Source organism: Oncorhynchus keta, chromosome 25 (genome assembly GCF_023373465.1).
Source record: "Oncorhynchus keta strain PuntledgeMale-10-30-2019 chromosome 25, Oket_V2, whole genome shotgun sequence".
In the NCBI taxonomy this organism is placed as follows: Eukaryota; Metazoa; Chordata; class Actinopteri; order Salmoniformes; family Salmonidae; genus Oncorhynchus; species Oncorhynchus keta.
This window is the reverse complement of record NC_068445.1, coordinates 36875086-36895637: the sequence shown is the minus strand read 5'-3', so window position 1 is coordinate 36895637 and position 20552 is coordinate 36875086. Positions and strand designations below refer to the sequence as shown.

General features: G+C 42.7%; 1 protein-coding gene across 3 annotated transcripts in view; it reads left to right on the top strand.

Moving 5' to 3' along the window:
* Positions 1-4277: 4277 nt before the first annotated feature.
* LOC118371988 (kinase suppressor of Ras 2-like) overlaps positions 4278-20552 on the top strand; it is a 122607-nt gene continuing 106332 nt past the window's right edge. For 2 of the 3 annotated variants that reach the window (XM_052479221.1, XM_052479219.1), the window contains exons 1-3: positions 4278-5046; positions 16371-16511; positions 18213-18363. In XM_052479221.1, coding sequence (XP_052335181.1) covers positions 4870-5046; positions 16371-16511; positions 18213-18363 — 469 coding nt within the window. In that variant the 5' untranslated portion in view covers positions 4278-4869. The remainder of the gene's footprint in view (positions 5047-16370; positions 16512-18212; positions 18364-20552) is intronic. The other variant, XM_052479220.1, reaches the window with a different exon arrangement.

The following is a 20552-nucleotide window of genomic DNA, read 5'->3' as shown; positions in this document are numbered from 1 at the left end:
TGATTCCAGGCTGTATCACAACCGGCTGTGATTGGGAGTCCCATAGTGCGGGGCATAATTGGCCCAGTGTCATCCGGGTTAGGTCGTCATTGTAAATAATAATTTGTTCTTAACTGACTTGCCTAGTTAAATAAAGGTAAAAAACATATGGCAGCAGGGTAGAGTACCAGGTGGTAGCCGGCTTGTGACAGGACAGGGTACTGGGCAGAGGCCGGCTTGTGACAGTGTCTAAAGTTCAGGACAGGGTACTGGGCAGAGGCTGGCTTGTGACAGTGTCTAAAGTTCAGGACAGGGTACTGGGCAGAGGCCGGCTTGTGACAGGACAGGGTACTGGGCAGAGGCCGGCTTGTGACAGTGTCTAAAGTTCAGGACAGGGTACTGGGCAGAGGCCGGCTTGTGACAGTGTCTAAAGTTCAGGACAGGGTACTGGGCAGAGGCCGGCTTGTGACAGTGTCTAAAGTTCAGGACAGGGTACTGGGCAGAGGCCGGCTTGTGACAGGACAGGGTACTGGGCAGAGGCCGGCTTGTGACAGTGTCTAAAGTTCAGGACAGGGTACTGGGCAGAGGCCGGCTAGTGACAGTGTCTAAAGTTCAGGACAGGGTACTGGGCAGAGGCCGGCTTGTGACAGTGTCTAAAGTTCAGGACAGGGTACTGGGCAGAGGCTGGCTAGTGACAGTGTCTAAAGTTCAGGACAGGGTACTGGGCAGAGGCCGGCTTGTGACAGTGTCTAAAGTTCAGGACAGGGTACTGGGCAGAGGCTGGCTTGTGACAGTGTCTAAAGTTCAGGACAGGGTACTGGGCAGAGGCCGGCTTGTGACAGGACAGGGTACTGGGCAGAGGCCGGCTTGTGACAGTGTCTAAAGTTCAGGACAGGGTACTGGGCAGAGGCTGGCTTGTGACAGTGTCTAAAGTTCAGGACAGGGTACTGGGCAGAGGCCGGCTTGTGACAGTGTCTAAAGTTCAGGACAGGGTACTGGGCAGAGGCTGGCTAGTGACAGTGTCTAAAGTTCAGGACAGGGTACTGGGCAGAGGCCGGCTTGTGACAGTGTCTAAAGTTCAGGACAGGGTACTGGGCAGAGGCTGGCTTGTGACAGTGTCTAAAGTTCAGGACAGGGTACTGGGCAGAGGCCGGCTTGTGACAGGACAGGGTACTGGGCAGAGGCCGGCTTGTGACAGTGTCTAAAGTTCAGGACAGGGTACTGGGCAGAGGCCGGCTTGTGACAGTGTCTAAAGTTCAGTACAGGGTACTGGGCAGAGGCCGGCTTGTGACAGGACAGGGTACTGGGCAGAGGCCGGCTTGTGACAGTGTCTAAAGTTCAGGACAGGGTACTGGGCAGAGGCCGGCTAGTGACAGTGTCTAAAGTTCAGGACAGGGTACTGGGCAGAGGCCGGCTTGTGACAGTGTCTAAAGTTCAGGACAGGGTACTGGGCAGAGGCTGGCTTGTGACAGTGTCTAAAGTTCAGGACAGGGTACTGGGCAGAGGCTGGCTAGTGACAGTGTCTAAAGTTCAGGACAGGGTACTGGGCAGAGGCCGGCTTGTGACAGTGTCTAAAGTTCAGGACAGGGTACTGGGCAGAGGCTGGCTTGTGACAGTGTCTAAAGTTCAGGACGGTACTGGGCAGAGGCTGGCTAGTGACAGTGTCTAAAGTTCAGGACAGGGTACTGGGCAGAGGCCGGCTAAGAGTTTGAGATTTCCTGACAGGAAAAGTAACCCCCACGGTTGATTTTTGAAAATGTTTTGTTTAGTTGTTGTCCATCCTTTTTTTTCAGACAAATAAGTAATCTCTACTGCCATTTGGATTGTACAGAGAGGTAGGTATATCAGAATACTATTTTGGCAAAACCTGACTCTTGGGAAATACATGCGAATGTGGCTTTTAAAGGCACTTTCCTATAAAACATGCTCTGCTTATCAAAAAGTCTGAGTGACATTTATCTGAATGTTGTTTTTAATATAAAAAATAAAAACCTAAATCAAGTGTTAGAACATGTCAGATATGATGTCTACACTAAAAGAGACACGACTGAGTGCCACAAAAACACATCAAAGAGAATGGTTGTTTTATTGTCGGTTTTGTCAGAATATTTTAGGCGGCTCAGATTATTGTAAGAGGCTCACTGTATATAAGCCCTTATGATTGGCCATTATTGGCCTTATGATCACACACTGTACAACACATAGACTGTACAGTGTTTCTAGTGAACTCTCGAATAGGGTCTGTGTGCAGTGTAGCCTATAGAAGCCAAACAGCTATATTTTTCATTCTGTCTAGACACACAAAGCACCAAGCCTGTTCAGTCCAGCAGCGAGACACAATAATGCTGCCTGCTGACACAGAGGAAATGTCCATAATCTCTGGTTGCCCACCACCGGCCTCATTCAAGTTGACCCGCAGGTACAACCCAAAATCTTTCCCCTGTTTATTTCACCCCACCAATAGAAGAGAAAATACTGTAATAAAATAGGCTATAATTCAGTGAGAGATGTTGGCCCGGCCTACTCAGTGTCATTCAGCGTTCTGTAATTTAATTTAGACAGACAGACAACTGTTGCAGTTCATTTGGAGTATACAACCATAACACATATAGCTATGGTTATTTTAGTGGTGTGTGTGTGTGTGCATGTCTGTGTGTGTGTCTGGCAAAATGTCTACAAGTAGGCTTAAAAGGGCACATGTGAACAGAATAGCTTAAATGTATCTTTAAAATTATCCCAATTTTGTTCTCTGAAAAATTACCCCAAAGAAGTATTCAGACCCCTTGACTTTTTCCACATTCTTTTTACGTTACAGCCTTATTTTAAAATGGATTAAATAAAAAATGTTCCTCATCAATCTACACACAGTACCCCATAATGACAAAGTGAAAACAGTTAAGACATTTTTGCAAATGTATAAAAAAAGTATAATTAAGCTCAGGTGCATCCTGTTTCCATTGATCATCCTTGAGATGTTTCTACAACTTGATTGGAGTCCCCCTGTGATAAATTAAATTAATTGGACATGATTTGCAAAGGCACACACGTATCCATATAAGGTCCCAAAGTTGACAGTGCAAGTCAAAGCAAAAATCAAGCCCTGGGGTCGAAGGAATTGTCCGTAGAGCTCCGAGGCAGGATTGTGTCCAGGCCCATATCTGGGGAAGGGTACAAAAAATGTTTTGCAGCATTGAAGGTCCCCAGGAGCACAGTGGCCTCCATCATTCTTAAATGGAAGAAATTTGGAACCACCAAGACTCTTCCTAGAGCTGGCCTCCCAGCCAAACTGAGCAATCGGGGAAAAAGGGTCTCGGTCAGGGAGGTGAACAAGAACCCAATGGGCACTTTGACAGAGGTCCAGAGTTACTCTGTGGAGATGGGAGAACCTTCCAGAAGGACAACCATCTCTGCAGCACTTCACCAATCAGGCCTTTATGGTAGAGTGGCCAGACGGAAGCCACTCCTTAGTAAAAGGCACATGACAGCCCACTTGGAGTTTGCCAAAAGTCACCTAAAGACTCTGCGACAATGGGAAACAAGATTCTTTGCTCTGATGAAACCAAGATTGAACTCTTTGGCCTGAATGCCAAGCATCACATCTGGAGAAAACCTGGCACCATCCCTATTGTGAAGCATGGTGGTGGCAACATCATGCTGTGGGGATGTTTTTCAGCGGCAGGGACTGGGAGACTGGTTCGAGGGAAAGATGAATGGAGTGAAGTACAGAGAGGTCCTTGATGAAAACCTGCTCTAGAGCACTCAAGACCTCAGACTGGGGCGAAGGTTCACCTTCCAACAGGACAACGACCCTAAGCGCACAGCCAAGACAACGCAGGTGTGGCTTCGGGACAAGTCTCTGAATGTCCTTGAGTGGCGGAGCCAGAGCCTGAACTTGATCCTGATTGAACATCTCTGGGGGGACCTGAAAATAGCTGAAGAAGACCCGAGGTTGTAATTGCTTTCAAAGGTACTTCAACAAAATACTGAGTAAAGGGTCTGAATACTTATGTAAATGTAATATTTACGTTTTTGTATTTATAAAAAATGCCTTTGCTTTGTCAATATTGGGTATTGTGTGTAGATTGGTGAGGGTATCTAATCTTAATCCATTTTAGAATAAGGCTATAGTTTAACAAAATGTGTAAAAGTCCTGATAACACCTTAAAATGCTGATGTGGAGCTGATTATGGAGCATATCGATAACGGAGTTCAAACAGTGAACTCGCACTGATGCACATAATCTCGCGATAACTCCTCCCCCACGCAGCATCACTCGGCGGTGGTGCCTCTCCTCCCGCTGCTTCCGTGGGCGATGCGATCCCCTTGCTGTAGATTTGATTGACTGGAAACATGTCGGTGTGGTGGTGGGAGCGACCCGGGATGCAGCTGCTGGCAAGGGAGACGGGGAGTACCTGTACCCAATCCACACAGCATCACCTTTAAAATGATTATATGACGATGCTTTAATTTAATTGATCCGTTTATGTTATTATGATACGTTGTTTTTTTTTAATTTGAAATGAATAAACAACGCTCAATGGATTTATTACCTGAGGCTTGATCGGTTGTGTTCTGATTTTTGTTTCTGTTGTGGAGATAGCCTACGCTATCTGCAGATTGTGTTTGATGATATAGCCCTCAGCATCAGTACCAGGTTCAATCAGAAACACCTTGATGAACCACCACCAGGAAATACAAGGACTGTTGCAATGGAGTCGCCTTTCACATAGATCACATCTCATCTGTAAACCAATGTACATAATATAATATACCACCACGTTTGCTGGCGTTTTGCAGGTCGCTTTATTTCATGGAGTTTTTTCCACCTTTATTTTCTGAGTAGATTTTTTTTTGAAGTACACATAAATAAACGACCACAGCTCGCAAGCAATGGACGAGAAGAATATGACAAAAAGCGACGAGCAGCGTCTGAGTTTGCAAAAAGCCTTGCAGCAGTGCGAGTTGGTGCAAAATATGATAGACATAAGCATTTCCAGCTTGGAGGGATTGAGGACCAAATGTGCCACATCTAACGACTTGACACAGAAAGAAATACGAACGCTGGAGGTAGGCAAAAGCACCCATTCCGTAGAATGAAAAAGGCTACTGCTGCGCTGAGGCTGCTAATCATGTATTTTGATCAAAATCACTGTTGGGTTGGTTGTCACGTCTATCATAGCCTATATCAACATCAATGTACATTATTCGATGTCGTTAAAATGGTTGACTATATCATTGGAATACTGTTTCCCCCCTATGTTATACAGCCTGGATGTGTTTTATGCAGTGTAATAAATGAAGAAAAAGCTGGCTGCAGTGAGCAGGCTGTTGTGGTCTTGCGCATTCTGCAGGTGGTGGAAAGAAGGTGGTTTATTCAGCTTTAGAACTCTTCTCCATCAGAATTCTCCCTGAGAACGTTGAGGCCTAAACACTTTCTGTTTACGATTCATCATCATCATCATCATCAGTAATATGCTCTGCATATCATCAGCTAGATTGCAACAACTATAATGCAAGTGTGTATTAGTGAAATTGAGATCCGATTTAATTGGCCCACAGGGTATTCCCATAAATTGCCTTATGTAATGGACATGATGTTATCCAAAGACAGTGTAATGTTTTTTTTTTTTTGTATCAAAACATAGATTTGTTTGCCAAATTAATAAAATGGGGTCTGGACACATTTCAGGTGCACTTAGGCCCTAAATGGTTTAAATGACACAGAGATTCCTGTGTATGTTACACAGGCGGGTGATTTTAAATGGAATACATGTAAACAGAGGTCCGATGTGATGGGACTTGATGATGTGTGAGTTAAAAAGGGCACCATCATTATCCTCAACATAATGAGATGACATAGGCCTGTAATAGATGTGCAATGAAGTTTTAGTGGCCACAGATGGAGGAATAGCAGGCCTCTATATACTGTTTATTCCTTTACTCAATCATGTAGTTTTCCCACTGATACAAGGGAAAAAATCCACGTCTATGCCTCTCGTATGGACTTGATATATATAGGCACACCATTTTATAATATTTCGTCATTTGAAGAGATATGTAGACCTAGTTGCTTGAGTTGAATTGAATTTCAGAGAGGAGTAGATTGAAAACATAAACTACATTAGGCCCTATAGCTAGGACTACAGTACATTATGGCCACTCGTTAACTTAATAGTCTACCTGTTTGGGTGAATGGAACATGCTGAATAGATTCCCCATGTCTAGCTAGGTTACAAGTATTTGATCTAACAAATGTTCACACAGTTTATCGTTCCCCACTCCCTAGCTACCAACCAAAAGCACCACTTTGAAATGTACGCCTAATAGTTTGACTCAGGGAAACTGTGCTGTGTCATGCAGCTACAGCATCTTCAGTCAGGAAAAACATGGCTGCACTCAAACTCTAAAAAGACATGTCTAGGTGGTAGGTTTGCTGTATGTTTGCACATGCTGTCATGCACACTGTTTGGGCCTTCTGAGGCAGAGGGCACAGTACTAGAGGATTGGGCAGTCATATTTTGTAACATTTTACATTATGTTGCTCTTCTTCCTGTGTAGTTCTAATAGCATTATATTAGCATGTTGTTATAATGTATTCATGGAGGGCCAAACGTGGTTAAGCAGTTGCCTCTCACAGATTTTAGCCATGGCATGGGTCAGGCTATTGATGTAAAAACGTTATTAATACATTTAATTTATTGATTGAGTGTGTTGGACAAGGTCTTTAGATTAGATACAGTTAAAGGTGAAATCTGCAATAGATACATCCACTTTTGACTTTTAAATTAATGAAATATAACCATTGTTCTTGAAGAATATCATTTAGAAATGCCTCATGAGATTATTCAACTGTTGTATTCCATCAGAACCCAAAATAGAAACTTGTTTAACTCCAATGTTTGTAAACAATGTAGTGTAAACAAACACAGTATAGCCTCAAAACATGGTTAAAATATAATGATATCATGGATGGTCAGTCCTTGCATCTAAACTTTTGTTTGTCTATGAATTTGACAGTGGTTACATTTCTGCAGCCTACCCCTTAGCTTTTTACCATAACAGTGGTGGGGCGTCATCTTTGGTATTGTTTGAACTGCAGATTGCCCCTTTGTCTTGTCTTCTCCAGGCCGGGTCAGGTTTCTGGCTTCATTGGCAGGTAACGTTGCACTTATAGTAGAATCATGCACTCGTTGCACCCCATAGTTCATTCATGATTTTTAACTTGCTGCACTTGTTGCATCTCCAACAAAGTCCTGTGTTAACACAGACATATGCAATATTATAGAAACAACTATTTTCAAATGTGAAAGCATCGGACTATTGCAACTGTGATATATGACTTTGTTTGTAAAATGTCCCCCTGCACAGTTCAAGACATTAAAAAGTGTGTTCTTATATCACAGGTTATTATGAGGGAGAAATTCAATATGAGGAACATGAGGAATGTTGGGTTCACTTTGATTTGCCACTTTGTGCACAAAAGAGCTGTCTTGACTTACTGTGCAATACTTGTTGAAGGACAGTTTAACTGTTGTTAAACAGAACATACAGTAATCTACAATACAACCTCATTGATCGATTTGGGGTTCCTGAATGTTTGAATGGCTCATCTATTGAACTGTGGGCCATTTTCCCAGGCACAGATTAAGCCTAGTTCTGGACTAAAAAGCTCTTCAACAGTGATTCTGCTTGGTTTGGCAGTGTCTCTCTGTTGCAAGGTGCATGTGTGATAGGGTCGGACTATACCATATCACATGGGATAGGGTCAGAGTTCAGACTACACCATATCACATGGGATAGGGTCAAAGTTCAGACTACACCATATCACATGGGATAGGGTCAGAGTTCAGACTATACCATATCACATGGGATAGGGTCAGAGTTCAGACTATACCATATCACATGGGATAGGGTCAGAGTTCAGACTACACCATATCACATGGGATAGGGTCAGAGTTCAGACTATACCATATCACATGGGATAGGGTCAGAGTTCAGACTATACCATATCACATGGGATAGGGTCAGAGTTCAGACTATACCATATCACATGGGATAGGGTCAGAGTTCAGACTATACCATATCACATGGGATAGGGTCAGAGTTCAGACTGCACCATATCACATGGGATAGGGTCAGAGTTCAGACTATACCATATCACATGGGATAGGGTCAGAGTTCAGACTACACCATATCACATGGGATAGGGTCAGAGTTCAGACTATACCATATCACATGGGATAGGGTCAGAGTTCAGACTACACCATATCACATGGGATAGGGTCAGAGTTCAGACTATACCATATCACATGGGATAGGGTCAGAGTTCAGACTACACCATATCACATGGGATAGCGTCAGACTATAGTGTATCTCATATGCCTTTTTCATCATAGGAGATGTGTCTCGAGTTAAAAACAACCCATCCGAGTTATGAGCAACACCTTTTCCCTAGTTACGAAGACCAACACCTTTTCCCTAGTTACGATGATCAACACCTTTTCCCTAGTTACAATGGCCAACACCTTTTCCCTAGTTACAATGGCCAACACCTTTTCCCAAGTTACAATGGTCAACACCTTTTCCCTAGTTACAATGGCCAACACCTTTTCCCTAGTTACAATGGCCAACACCTTTTCCCAAGTTGCGATGACCAACACCATCTTCCTAGTTACAATGTCCAACACCTTTTCCCTAGTTACAATGGCCAACACCTTTTCCCTAGTTACAATGGCCAACACCTTTTCCCTAGTGCAGACAAAACATTTCTGGCCCTACCATGGGAGCAGGTCAAATATCAGCTCTCCACACCCCAATGGTAACCATAACCTTCGGCTCAAAAAACACACTCACTAGCACCAGTGTGGAAAGACAACAACCTTCACACAAACCAGTGCTTACCTTTGTTTCTCTGGTTGCATTATATGCTACTGTACTATACTGACCCACTGTTTGCCATTCACCCCTTGAATAAATGAGCTGTATTGGACCTAGTCCGAGTTCTGAAAGTATTCAGACACCTTCCCCTTTTCCACATTTTGTTACGTCACAGCCTTATTCTAAAATATATATATTTTTTAAACATATCCTCATCAATCTACACACAATACCCCATAATGTCAAAGCCAAAACAGGTCCTTGTGATGTTTCTACAACTTGGAGTCCACCTGTGGCAAATTCAATTGATTGGACATGATTTGTAAAGGCACACACCTGTCTATATAAGGTCCCACAGTTGATAGTGCATGTCAGAGCAAAAACCAAGCCAGGAGGTAGAAGGAATTGTCTTTAGAGCTCTGAGACAGGATTGTGTCGAAGGCACAAATCTGGGGAAGGGTACCAAAAAGGGAGAGAAGGGCCTTGGTCAGGGAGGTGACCAAGAACCCGATGGTCACTTTGACAGACCTCCAGAGTTCCTTTGTGGAGATGGGAGAACCTTCCAGAAGGACAACCATCTCTGCACCACTCCACCAATCAGGCCTTTATGGTAGAGTGGCCAGACGGAAGCCACTCTTCAGTAAAAGGCGCGCTCTCTGTGACCATGAGAAACAAAATACTCTGGTCTGATGAAACCAAGATTGAACTCTTTGGCCTGAATGCCAAGCGTCACATCTGGAGGAAACCTGGCACCATTCCTATGGTGAAGCATGTTGGTGACAGCATCATGCTGTGGGTATGTTTTTCAGCGGCAGGGACTGGGAGACTAGTCAGGATCGAGCATCCCGGAGTCACCTCTTCACTGTTGACATTGAGACTGGTGTTTTGTGGGTACTATTTAATGAAGCTGCCAGTTGAGGACTTGTGAGGCGTCTGTTTCTCAAACTAGACACTCTAATGTACTTGTCCTCTTGCTCAGTTGTGCACCGGGGCCTCCCACTCCTCTTTCTATTCTGGTTAGAGACAGTTTGCGCTGTTCTGTGAAGGGAGTAGCACACAGCGTTGTACGAGATCTTCAGTTTCTTGGCAATTTCTCGCATGGACTAGAATTCAGTTCTCAGAACAAGAATAGACTACAGGCCATTCAATTACAGGCCATTTTGGCCTTGTAATCAAACCCACAAATGCTGATGCTCCAGATATTCAACTAGTCTAAAGAAGGACAGTTGTATTACTTCTTTAATCAGAACAACAGTTTTCAGCTGTGCTAACATAATGGCAAAATGGTTTTCTAATGATCAATTAGCCTTTTAAAATTATAAACTTGGATTAGCTAACACAACGTGCCATTGTAACACAGGAGAGATGGTTGCTGATAATGGGCCTCTGTACGCCTATGTAGATATTCCATTAAAACGCAGCCGTTTCCAGCTACAATTGTCATTTACAACATTAACAATGTCTACACTGTATTTCTGATCAATTTGATGTTATTTAAACAAAAAAAGTGCTTTTCTAAAAAAAACAAGGACATTTCTAAGTGACCCCAAACTTTTGAATGGTAGTGTATTATTATTATTATTTTTTAAACATGTTTTCTCTAAATAAGCTTTGTTGTACAATTAAAGGTCAAAAACAGTCAGTAAATAATTGAAAGAATTCAGAGCTCGTGAAGTTATACCTAGGCTGAATATATGCATTCCACAACCATATGACCCACTAATTATTTAATAAAAATAGTTGTAGCTGCTTTTTTTGTTGTAACAATGATCACTGATCTGGCATTTTTTTGTTACAAATTTAACCGGAACCATGCATAATGCACAATCACTAACAATAGTAGTAGGCATTATAAAAAGATGAACACCATTCTCAAAAACAACCTCTCTTGCACAAGCCCACGTGCTAGTAAGTAGCCAGCTAATATCACGTTTAGCCAACTTGGATCTAGGTATAATTTCACAAGCTCTGAATTCGGTTAACAAGGCAAAACAGTCGAATTGTTATGAACACACCCTTCTGTCCGTCTCCAACTGTTTGAACAGCATGTTAGCCTGTCTACTTTGTTCAGAGTTGAAATCAAGTGGCCAACCATATTTCTCAGAATGAGAACGAGTTGCCGATTCCTTATGTAATTGTTTCATGCTTATTGTACATTTATGAAACAGACTAAATAGCTAGTATAACAATCGTTATTTGACTACAATGCTGCTGGCGATACATGGTACCGTAAAAACTGAGCATTCATTTTCCAGAATGAATGTTCATTGGTATAGTTTTACTGGCGTCTGCCCTGCTCGAAATTTGAGGAGTTCAAACATATACAGGGTATCGTTAGAAATGTTAAATTATCCTCTATTACAGTAAAATAATGTCTCAATGTGTGTTGGTGTCCATATGACCAATTCTGTTGGACCAAACCTCAAAAGCAAATAGCAAGTGGAAAACATTTGTCAGAGAGGAAGAAGTGATCTCTCATCTTTGTTGTTGGAAGTGGTAAGAGGGAGGGGCTTGGGAGAAAGAGGCGAAGCGCGCCAAAATCTGTCCAACATAAACCCAATGCTTTTCTATGCGCTTATTTTGAACCTATTGTCGCCTGTCTTCCCGCCTTTGGGACAACGACTCCCATTGTTAGGGTGGAGACTTGAGCAACTCGTCATTATATCCAGATCTCTGGTGTAAATGGGAACGTGAACAGCACAGAAGGAGCGAACGGGACGAGATCAAAAAGACAACATGAACGTGGATATAAACGCTCATAAAAACGAAAAATACAAAAAACACGATTCTGCGATGCAGGCGCAAAAACATACATTCGAATTTATCGAATTAGTTCGATATATCGCCCAGCCCTAGTTAATTTGTAAACACATGATGTCTTCATTTTAAGCCTATCATTTTAAATCAAATGGTATTGGTCATATACACATATTTAGCATTTATATTATTGCGGGTGTAGTGACATGCTTGTGTTCCTAGCTCCAACAGTGAAGTAATATCTATCAATTCACAACAACACACACATATACAATCAAAATAATGGAATTAAGAAATATATAAATATTAGGACGAGCAATGTTGGAGTGGCATTGACCAAAATATAGTATAATAGAATACAGTTTATACATATGAGATGAGTAAAGCGGTATGTAAACATTAAAGTGACCCAGTGATCCCATGTCTGTGTATATAGGGCAGCAGCCTCTTAGGTGCAGGCTTGAGTAACCGGGTGGTAGCCGGCTAGTCAAGAAGCTATACATGGTGTCGCAGGGCGTCCATTTCGACTGCTTGCTGCATGCAATAATTGAATTACTTGTTCTGTAATTAAAGTTGGAAATTCAAACATTGCAGATTGCAAAATTAATGTGCAATACGATATCAAATCAAATGTATTTATATAGCCCTTCGTACATCAGCTGATATCTCAAAGTGCTGTACAGAAACCCAGCAAGCAATGCAGGTGTTGAAGCACGTTGGCTAGGAAAAACTCCCTAGAAAGGCCAAAACATAGGAAGAAACCTAGAGAGGAACCAGGCTATGAGGGGTGGCCAGTCCTCTTCTGGCTGTGCCGGGTGGAGATTATAACAGAACATGGCCAAGATGTTCAAATGTTCATAAATGACCAGCATGGTCAAATAATAGGTCTGGGACAGGTAGCACACTACAATGGCATACTAATCAGCTACCAATTGTTTTATATGGGGTAAACGCCCCCCTACGATCAATGTCTGTTTGCTGACAACAACAAATATGTTTGGAGAAAAAAATTGAAGGTGGATGATGACCATGCTTAGGGTAACAAACTATAAAGGAAAAAAAATGGCTACAGTTGACAGATTTGTAGTTATTTAATAAAACATATGGCAGGCCTTAATGCCTGGACATTTTCAATAGCTTTCAGGGCACAACAAAGTGGCTCTTTGCCATAGCCACCACGATCAGATATTTTCTTGTAAACTCTCACCTGAATTTTTTTTTTTACAAGTATCTTTAGAACGCTGGATAACTGACCCCTAACCCCTATTTTGACCCTAACCCTAACCCCTTTTCTGACCTTAACCTAACCCCTATTCTGACTCTAATCTAACGCTAACCCCTATTCTGAACCTAACCCCAACCCTGGCCCCAATTTGAACTCTGACCCCTAACCCTAATCCTGCTAACTGGGGGTTATTAGCGTATGCTAACTAGCTGGCTAGCATGTATTTCCCCTCAGACTTTGTGGTAGTGAGGTTGCAAGCTAGCTAACTGGGGGCTAGCTATGCTAGCAGGCGTTAGCTTATGCTAACTAGCTGGCTGGCATTTATTTCACCTCAGACTATCTGCTAGTGAGGTTGCTAGTTAGCTAACTGGGCTAGCCAGTGCCTAAATCACAGCTAGACTTGCTTGGGCCAAGCCAAATGAGCAATGGACATTAGACTGCTGGAAATCTGTTCTTTGGTCTTATTCTTGAGAGTTTTAGTTCCAACCGCCGTGTCTTTGTGAGACGCAGATGAGGTGAACGGTTGATCTCTGCATGTGTAGTTCCCACCGTGAAGCATGGAGGAGGAGGTGTGGGGGTGCTTTGCTGGTGACACTGTCAGTGATTTATTTGAGAACTTGTTCTCAACTAGCCTACCTGGTTAAATAAAGGTGAAATAAATACAAATTTAGAATTCAAGGCACACTTAACCAGCATGGCTACCACAGCATTCTGCAGGAATCCTCCTTCCCATCTGGTTTAGTGGGACTATCATTAGTTTTTTTAACAAGACAATGACCCAACCCACCGCCAGGCTGTGTATGGGCTATTTGACCAAGAAGGAGAGTGATGGAGTCCTGCATCAGATGACCTGGCCTCCACAATCCCCCGACCTCAACCCAATTGAAATGGTTTTGGATGAGTTGGACCGCAGAGTGAAGGAAAAGCAGCCAACAAGTGCTCAGCATATATGGGAACTCCTTCAAAACTGCTGGAAAAGGATTCCAGGTGAAGCTGGTTGAGAGAATGCCAAAACTGTGCAAAGCTGTCATCAAGGCAAAGGGTGGCTTTGAAGAATCTCAAATATATTTTATTTTGTTTAACACTTTTTGGGTTACTACATGATTCCATATGTGTTATTTCATAGTTTTGATATCTTCACTATTATTCTACAATGTAGAAACTAGTAAAAATAAAGAAAAATCCTTGAATGAGAAGGTGTTCTAAAACTTTTGACCTGTAGTGTACTTTATGCACAGTAGCTTGCGAGGTCAGGATGAGTGCTCTGTTGCATTCAGTTGGAAAACATTTAGTAGTTTCTAAACTTTGTAAACTTTCTCAGCTTTGAAAACGTTCTAAGCTTGGAGACCTTATTAAAATACAGATGATGAGATTGAAAGTCATTTTTTATTGTAGGTAGTTTTGAGTCTTTTTAAACAACCATTGTATAGCTTCAAAATATGTTTGATCTAATGCAGCCTTATTCAAACGGGACACACAGCCATTCCATGTATTTGAACAATTCCAGAGCTAGCACACCTGATTAAACTTGCCAACTTGACTAGGTGAATTGCCAACTTGACTTGGTGAATTGCCAACTTGACTAGGTGAATTGCCAACTTGACTAGGTGAATTGCCAACTTGACTAGGTGAATTGCCAACTTGACTAGGTGAATTGCCAACTTGACTTGGTGAATTGCCAACTTGACTAGGTGAATTAATCAATGTGAATTGACTAGGTGAATTGTCAACTTGACTAGGTGAATTAATCAATGTGAATTGACTAGGTGAATTGTCAACTTGACTAGGTGAATTGCCAACTTGACTTGGTGAATTGCCAACTTGACTAGGTGAATTGCCAACTTGACTAGGTGAATTGCCAACTTGACTTGGTGAATTGCCAACTTGACTAGGTGAATTGCCAACTTGACTAGGTGAATTGCCAACTTGACTAGGTGAATTGCCAACTTGACTTGGTGAATTGCCAACTTGACTAGGTGAATTGCCAACTTGACTAGGTGAATTGCCAACTTGACTAGGTGAATTGCCAACTTGACTTGGTGAATTGCCAACTTGACTAGGTGAATTGCCAACTTGACTAGGTGAATTGCCAACTTGACTAGGTGAATTGCCAACTTGACTAGGTGAATTGCCAACTTGACTAGGTGAATTAGTCAAGTTGTGAATTGACTAGGTGAATTGTCAACTTGACTAAGTGAATTAATCAGAACGTGAATTGACTAGGTGAATTGTCGACTTGACTAGGTGAATTAATCAATGTGAATTGACTAGGTGAATTGTCAACTTGACTAGGTGAATTGCCAACTTGACTTGGTGAATTGCCAACTTGACTAGGTGAATTGCCAACTTGACTAGGTGAATTGCCAACTTGACTAGGTGAATTGCCAACTTGACTTGGTGAATTGCCAACTTGACTAGGTGAATTGCCAACTTGACTAGGTGAATTGCCAACTTGACTAGGTGAATTGCCAACTTGACTAGGTGAATTGCCAACTTGACTAGGCAAATTGCCAACTTGACTTGGTGAATTGCCAACTTGACTAGGTGAATTGCCAACTTGACTTGGTGAATTGCCAACTTGAGGTGAATTGCCAACTTGACTAGGTGAATTGCCAACTTGACTAGGTGAATTGCCAACTTGACTAGGTGAATTGCCAACTTGACTAGGTGAATTGCCAACTTGACTAGGCAAATTGCCAACTTGACTTGGTGAATTGCCAACTTGACTAGGTGAATTGCCAACTTGACTTGGTGAATTGCCAACTTGACTTGGTGAATTGCCAACTTGACTAGGTGAATTGCCAACTTGACTAGGTGAATTGCCAACTTGACTTGGTGAATTGCCAACTTGACTAGGTGAATTGCCAACTTGACTTGGTGAATTGCCAACTTGACTAGGTGAATTGCCAACTTGACTAGGTGAATTGCCAACTTGACTAGGCAAATTGCCAACTTGACTTGGTGAATTGCCAACTTGACTAGGTGAATTGCCAACTTGACTTGGTGAATTGCCAACTTGACTTGGTGAATTGCCAACTTGACTAGGTGAATTGCCAACTTGACTAGGCAAATTGCCAACTTGACTTGGTGAATTGCCAACTTGACTAGGTGAATTGCCAACTTGACTAGGCAAATTGCCAACTTGACTAGGTGAATTAGTCAAGTTGTGAATTGACTAGGTGAATTGTCAACTTGACTAAGTGAATTAATCAGAACGTGAATTGACTAGGTGAATTGTCGACTTGACTAGGTGAATTAATCAATGTGAATTGACTAGGTGAATTGTCAACTTGACTAGGTGAATTAATCAGAACGTGAATTGACTAGGTGAATTGCTAACTTGACTAGGTTGAATTAGGTGTGCTAGTTCAGGACACAATTTTGAAACGTCTGTGGGCCCAGAGGAGAGGTTTGAAAAGCACTGCTCTCTTAATATATAGATGGTGTGTCCTTGCATCCATAGCTGTGTAACACATTTGCCTTGTGCTTCTCCAGCTCGAACTCACACATGTCCCTCTGTCCCCCCCTGCAGGGAAAGCTGGTGAAGTACTTCAGTCGCCAGCTGTCCTGTAAGGTGAGAGTGGCCTTACAGGAGGACACCACTGAGCTACAGGACTTCCCCCGTCTGGGACACTGGTTCCGTATAGTCAACCTGAGGAAGGAGGTCACTGAGGTACTTTGATTTGCATCTACGTATCACAATCACTGTGAGTAAAACCTTCTTACAAATAGCCGATGGTCTGCAAAATGTATGACAATAAAATGAAAGGGAAAACAATACATTTACATTTTAGTCATTTAGCAGCAGTGTTGGGGTCAATCCCATTTAAATTCCAGTCATTTCAGGAAGTAAACAAAATTCCAACTCCCAATTCCACATTTTCCTTTGAACATGTAAAAGTTTTGAAGAGGATTGGAATTTTAATTTTATGTGTACTTCCTGCTTACAAGAGCAGTCAGGATGGTGGATCGGACTAACACCTCATCATAAACAAATATTACTTTCAATTTCTATAAGCCCAACATAGTCTTCTTCCTTTGCCCAAAACACATCACTCCCTGAACCTTCTCGAGTGCTACCTTGTCTCTCTAGCAAGCATTGTTGTTACTAGCACTGACTTTGCTCATAGCTACTTTTATGGATGAAAAGTTTTACTTACTTCAACTCTGATATGTGGTTGTCTAGCTTCATTAAGATGAATGCATTAACTTCAAGTCGCTACGGATAAGAGCGTCTGCTAAATGACTAACATGTCTATGACCCCAACCCTGTTTAGACACTCTTATCCAGAGTCCCATACAGTTAGTGCATTCGTCTTGAGGTAGCTAGGTGAGACAACCACATATCACAGTCAGTCACAGTAAGCAACACATTTATAAAAAATAATAATAATAATAAGTAGCTATCAGCAAAGTCAGTGCTAGTAAGAAAAGACAAGTGTGGGAGCACGTTTCTGTCTTCCCTGCCCATATGATCTTTTATTTTATATACCGAACAAAAATATAAACACTACAATTTCAAAGATTTTACTGAGTTACATGTCATATGAGGAAATCAGTCAATGTAAATAAATTCATTATGTCCTAATCTATGGATTTCACATGACTGGGAATACAGATATGCATCTGTTGGTCACAGAAACCTTAAAAAAAAAATGGGCTTCAGGATCTCGTCACAGTATTTTCGTGCATTCAAATTGTTATCGATAACATGCAATTGTTTTCGTTGTCCGTAGCTTATGCCTGCCCATACCATAACTCCACCGCCACACCACCACAACGTTGACATCAGCAAACTGCTCACCCACACGACGACATACACATGGTCTGTGGTTGTGAGGCCAACTGCAAAATGATCTTAAAGGACTTTGGAGTTGGATTATGGTAGAGAAATTAACATTCAATTCTCTGACAATAGCTCTGGTGGACATTGCCGCAGTCAGAATGCCAATTGCATGCTCCCTCAAAACTTGAGACATCTGTGGCATTGTGTTGTGTGACACTGATGTAAACTCGTTTGTGCACAACATTTGAGAGAAATAAGATTTTTGTGCATATGGAACATTTCTGGGATCTTTTATTTCAGCTCATGAAACATGGGACCAACACTTTACATGTTGTGTTTATATTTTAGTTCAGTGTATAATCTAAAATACCTGATCTTATATCAGCATTCTCTGATACTCTTGGTAAATACAGGTCCAGGGGTATCAAACTCCATTTCTGTGTGTGTTAGTTTGGGCGCTTGTGTGTTAGCCTGGGTGCCAGTCTGTTTCTGCTCTCTAGCCAATTCCTGATGAAATCGTCATGACAATGAAGTAGGCAGAAGCACAAACAGATCTGGGACCAGGCTACTTGTCTGTGTGTTCTGTAGGAGATGGGTCCAGGCGAGGTGACTCTAGAGGGGCTGTTGGAGATGAGTGATGAGGAGGTGTGTGAGGCCATGGAGAAGTTTGGAGCCAACGACGAGGAGTGTGCCCGGCTCAATGCCTCTCTGACCTGCCTAAGGAGGGCCCACAAGTCAGGTAGGAACCCTACACACTTGGAGGGAGAGGGAGGAAAGGTAGACAGTGGGGGGGGGGGCAAGTCAGGTATTTATTTAACTTTCATTTAACTAGGCAAGTGTGTTAAGAACAAATTCTTATTTACAATGACGGCCTACCCCGCCAAACCCATGCGCCGCCCTATGGGACTCCCAATCACAGCCGGATGTGATACAGCCTGGATTTGAATCAGGGACTGTAGTGACACCTCTTGCACAGCGACGCAGTGCCTTAGACCGCTGCACCACTCGGTAGGGCCCCTAACACATGCCGTCTCTGAGGAAGGGAGAGAAGGAGGGAAGAAGGGAGGGGAGAGAGGAGGAGGGCACTCTGGGACGTAACTGACTCCTCTAGGTTGTTATTGCCTGAGTTCATGGGGAGTTTTCAGTTAGTTTATACAGTAGCCTTGTATTACTATCGCGATCTCGCAAGCTTACATAAATACTCTGAGTGTACAAAATATTAGGAAAACCATCCTAATATTGAGTTGCACCCTCCTCAGAACAGCCTCAAGTTGTTGGGGGACGGACTACACAGTGTTGAAAGCGTTCCACAGGGATACTGGCCCATATTGACTCCAATGCTTCCCACAGTTGTGTCAAGAAGGCTGGATGTCCTTTGGGTGGTGGACCATTGTTGAAACACATGGGAAACTGTTGAGCGTGAGAAACCAAGCAGCGTTGCAGTTCTTGACACACTCAAATCGGTGCGCCTGGCCCCTACTACCAAACCCAGTTCAAAGGCACTTAAATCTTTTGTCTGGCCCATTCACCCTCTAAATGGCACACATACACAATACATGTCTCAATTGTCTCAAGGCTTTCCTTTAACCTGTCTCCTCCCCTTCATCTACACTGATTTATGGCAGGTAGCCAAGTGGTTAGAGTGTTGGGCCAGTAACCGAAAGGTTGCTAGATCAAATTCCTGAGTTGACTATTTAAAAATCTGTCGTTCTGCTCCTGAACAAGGCAGTTAACCCATTATTCCTAGGCCAGCTTTGTAAATAAGAATTTTTTCTTAACTGACTAGCCAAGTTAAATCAAAAAGTTGACATCAATTATGGATCATAGCTTTCACCTGAATTCCTAATGTTTTGTACACTCAGTGTGTTTCGCTACAAGCAAAACATATTTATTTAAGCTCACGATATCTGGATGGTAGTATGAGGTCTCCAGCCCTGTTCCTGGAGAGCAACCATTCTACAGGTTCCTGATATCAGGATGTTAGTATGAGGTTATCTATACCTGAGCTCTCCAACCCTGTTCCTGGAGAGCAACCATCCTATAAGCTCACAATATCAGGATGGTAGTATGAGGTTATCTATACCTGAGCTCTCCAACCCTGTTCCTGGAGAGCAACCATCCTATAAGCTCACAATATCAGGATGGTAGTATGAGGTTATCTATACCTGAGCTCTCCAGCCCTGTTCCTGGAGAGCAACCATCCTATAAGCTCACAATATCAGGATGGTAGTATGAGGTTATCTATACCTGAGCTCTCCAACCCTGTTCCTGGAGAGCAACCATCCTATAAGCTCACAATATCAGGATGGTAGTATGAGGTTATCTATACCTGAGCTCTCCAGCCCTGTTCCTGGAGAGCAACCATCCTATAAGCTCACAATATCAGGATGGTAGTATGAGGTTATCTATACCTGAGCTCTCCAACCCTGTTCCTGGAGAGCAACCATCCTATAAGCTCACAATATCAGGATGGTAGTATGAGGTTATCTATACCTGAGCTCTCCAGCCCTGTTCCTGGAGAGCAACCATCCTATAAGCTCACAATATCAGGATGGTAGTATGAGGTTATCTATACCTGAGCTCTCCAACCCTGTTCCTGGAGAGCAACCATCCTATAGGTTTGAACTCCTACTCTAATCTTGTGCACTTGATTCTAATAATTAGCTGGTTGATAAACTGAATCAGCTAAGTTACAGGAGGGTAGCTCTCCAGGAACAGGGTTGGAGAGAAAACCAACACAAGGGTAACTCTCCAGGAACAGGGTTGGAGAGAAAACCAACACAAGGGTAACTCTCCAGGAACAGGGTTGGAGAGAAAACCAACACAAGGGTAACTCTCCAGGAACAGGGTTGGAGAGAAACCAACACAAGGGTAGCTCTCCAGGGACAGGGTTGGGGAGAGAACCAACACAAGGGTAACTCTCCAGGA